Here is a 3,553-nt window from a genome sequence, read left to right as displayed (position 1 = left end):
ACAAAACCATACTGTTCCATTCTCTTAACTATTCTTATAAAGTTCACATCTAATTTTATTGATTAAAAAAACAATCTGGAGTTTGTGTGCGTGCGGTTTTTGGTTTGGGTTGTTGGTTGTTTTTTAAATTGAGAGAGGGTCAGTACTTGGGGTGAAGTGCTGGGACTAAGAAAGGAAGGTGCACTCGCTGTGAACAGAGTGAAGACTTAAATCCAAGATCATGGCAAGACATTTGAAATTCATTGCCAGGACTGTAATGGTACAGGATGGCAACGTGGAAGGTGAATACAGGAGACCGAACAGAATCCCCAGCTTGGATGGACTCATTGAAGACATTAAGCGAAGGAGATACTATGAGAAGCCCTGCCGCAAGAGACAGCGGGAAAGCTATGAGACCTGCCGAAGGATCTACAACATGGAAATGACCAGAAAAATCAACTTCCTGATGCGAAAGAATCGGGCAGATCCATGGCAGGGCTGCTAAGGCAGTTTGTGTCTCCACTTGTTTTTTTTCTTGCATCCATATTCTCTTACTATTCTCAACAATAAACTCAGTCACTTGTATGCAAGAAGACCTGCAAATACAGAGATAATCCGACTGGTCATCAATGGACGATGTCTTTTATTAAAGTGAAAGAGAAATTGAGTCAAAAAAGTAGTCTAAGACCAATGAGGAAATAATCTAATATGTAGTAGAATATACCCACTGTTTCTTACATGTTATTGTAAAACTCAAAGCAAGATGTTATTGCTGAAGCATCTGTTACACTTTACAGAACCTCCCTCCTCCCCAAACCATTAGGTAAAGAGAAGAGGCAGCGTATATATGGAATAAATTCTGAAAAACCCAACAACCTGCCTAAAGTGACATCCCTAAGACAAATTAAAAAAAATAAAACACAAAAAAACCAAAAAAACATTTTAAATGAGACATTCGAATGATATTTTGAGTGTCTCCAGATTGTTCACCTCTCCATGAGCTCCTTGTTTAAATTTTACTTATAGTTCTTAGGATGTTTTCTTCATTCCATACTTAGTAGCCTTTTTATTAACATTGGATTTTAAAAATTTTCTTTCTTTTTATTAATTGTTGTATTGGTGGGCATAAAAAATTATATTCTTATCCCCCCACACTATTCTTCATTCCCATTGTGTTTCATACAATCAATTCTATTCATTGTATCTTGTAAAACCAATCACCATTGACTATGGCCACCATTACCCCACCTTTGCAGATCCCTGCTGGATCTTTTACACTTCCTTTACTCTCTCCCTCCATCCACCAAATTGTGTAACCTGTGAATTTACCTCTGGCTTCCCTCACCTCTCTGTTCCCACTCCTTTTCTTTTTTGGACCCTTGTATAGGATTTGCTAGTTACAAATAACGATTTTTAAGGAGTTCTGGTGGGCTAATGATGAGAAACTGCACTGCAATCCTGAATGCATCCAATCCAAATCCACCAGCTTCTCTGTGGAAAGAGGATGTGTGCTCTCCTTCTGAGAAATTGACCTCCTCTGAAAACTAGCTGGAGGGTCAGCTATGGGTTGATTCTTACTTGATGGTACACAACAACAGCAACAACATCCCTATTTTACGAATTATCATAATCTTAAAATATGTACTTAATTCTGAGATTTTTCTAAGATTTAGAGAATTGTCCATTTGTGATGACCCATTAACTCAGGACCAGTTCTGAAACTGGTCAGTCAGTCAGTCCATTCCATTTCATGATATTTTCAAAGGGCAGGTATATTATGCATTCTGTCTTGGTATAGGGAGCTCTAGTGGCCTATACATCTTTTTTTAACATGAAAAATCAGCATACTTATATGGAGAAAAGTCCAATATTTCACTCTATTCTTGAAGCTTGCCATGTATAGATTGTTGTAAAATATTAAACTAATACACAGTAGGTCCATAGAGTACCAATAAATACCCATTCATCCAGTAACATCTCACCACATAACATAGTAACTTCTTAAATATAACACGGATTTAACATATCCACAGAAAAATGAATTTATTCCTTCAGGTAACATCATTGATGAGAGACATGAGTGAGGTTAGTAATTACATCAAATAATTGTTCCAACTTAAAATTAGTGATAAATAGCTGCTATTAAAGTTCATATTGCTAATAGTATTGCTTATAGCAACACAACAGAAGTGGAATTGCAAGTTTTTGCTAAAATTGTTCTAGTAATATTTCTTAATTTCTACCGACTATGTGGATCACAACAAATTGTGGCTAACATTTAAAAGAATGGGAATCATAGAACACTTGATTGTGATCATGTGAAACCCGTACCTAGACCAAGAAGCTGTTATCTGAAAAGAGGAAGCAAACACTGCATGGCTCAAAACGAAAAACAGAAGTATGTAGTGGATGTATCTTTTCATCATATCTCTACAATCTATATGTTGAACAGATCATTCAAGAGACTAGACTTAATGAAGAAGAATATGGTAACAGGATTAGAAGACTATAAACAACCTGTGTTATGCAGATTGCTCACCAAAGCAGGAAGACTTGAAGCATTTGCAACAGAAGTTCAAGGACTGCTGCCTTTGACATGTATTGTATCTCAACATCAAGAAAAAGAAGATCACTACGAGATCAATAACCAACATCTACTAGACGAAGAAAAGATTGAAGTTGTTAATGATTTCACTTTGCTCCCTTCCACACTCACATGAAATTAAAAAAGTCAACTTTCACTGAGAAAATGTGCTGTTCTCAAGGCTGACTCTAGCGTACCAAAGAACAATGACGTAAGTCTAGAGACCAAGATATACTTGTTCATGATCTTCTCAATTCCTTGCTAGGCATCTGAGAACTGAACAATAAAAATAAACAAGGATGACAGAAGAAGAATCAATGCCTTGCAGTTGTGGTGCTGGAGAAATGTAATGAAAATACTCTGTCAAGAGAATAAACAGATCTGTCTTGGAGAGAGTAAAACCAGGTTGCTCCTTGGAGGCAAAGATTTGAAACTCTTGCAGCAAAAAAAAAAAAAATAAAATAAAATAAAATAGTGCAGGAAGCAGCAAGATTTTAGCTTGTTGGTTGAACGATGTGTTAAAAGATGATTAACTGAAGTGTTTGTGCTAAAGATTACAGCCTTCAACATGTATTATATCTCAACATCAAGAGCTGCCATCAAAAGAGATACATACACATTCGTATTTATTGCTGTGTTAGTCACAATAGCAAAGAGATTGGAGCAACCCAAGTGCTCATCAACTAATGAATGGATACAAAACTTTGGTATATTCACACAATGAAATACTACATAGCACTGAAAACCCAGGAATTCACAAAATATTACACAACATAGGTGACCATGGAAGACATTATACTGAGTGAAATTCCTCAGTCACATAATGACAAATATTGCCTAACACCACTGTTATAAAACAACACTGACATGAGGGTTACGAGGAAACTAAAAAAAAGAGGATATAAATAATGAATATTGCATTGGAGCAGATTAAGGCAAGAATTGTTTAAAATGAATATATGATTAGATATTATTTGTATGACAACAGTC

The 3,553-nt window shown here is 35.9% G+C and overlaps 1 protein-coding gene across 1 annotated transcript; it reads left to right on the top strand.

Moving 5' to 3' along the window:
• Nucleotides 1-220: 220 nt before the first annotated feature.
• LOC102869123 (28S ribosomal protein S21, mitochondrial-like) lies at nt 221-484 on the top strand. The gene has a single exon (XM_006882897.1). It carries the CDS (start codon nt 221-223, stop codon nt 482-484), a length of 264 nt encoding a protein of 87 aa, XP_006882959.1.
• The last annotated feature ends 3,069 nt before the right edge of the window (nt 485-3,553 follow it).

The sequence above is a fragment of the Elephantulus edwardii genome, unplaced genomic scaffold (genome assembly GCF_000299155.1).
Source record: "Elephantulus edwardii isolate Elephantulus edwardi_28Jun2011 unplaced genomic scaffold, EleEdw1.0 scaffold00025, whole genome shotgun sequence".
Lineage (NCBI taxonomy): Eukaryota > Metazoa > Chordata > Mammalia > Macroscelidea > Macroscelididae > Elephantulus > Elephantulus edwardii.
Note: the sequence above shows the minus strand (reverse complement) of the source record. Positions and strands in the feature narration are given on the sequence as shown.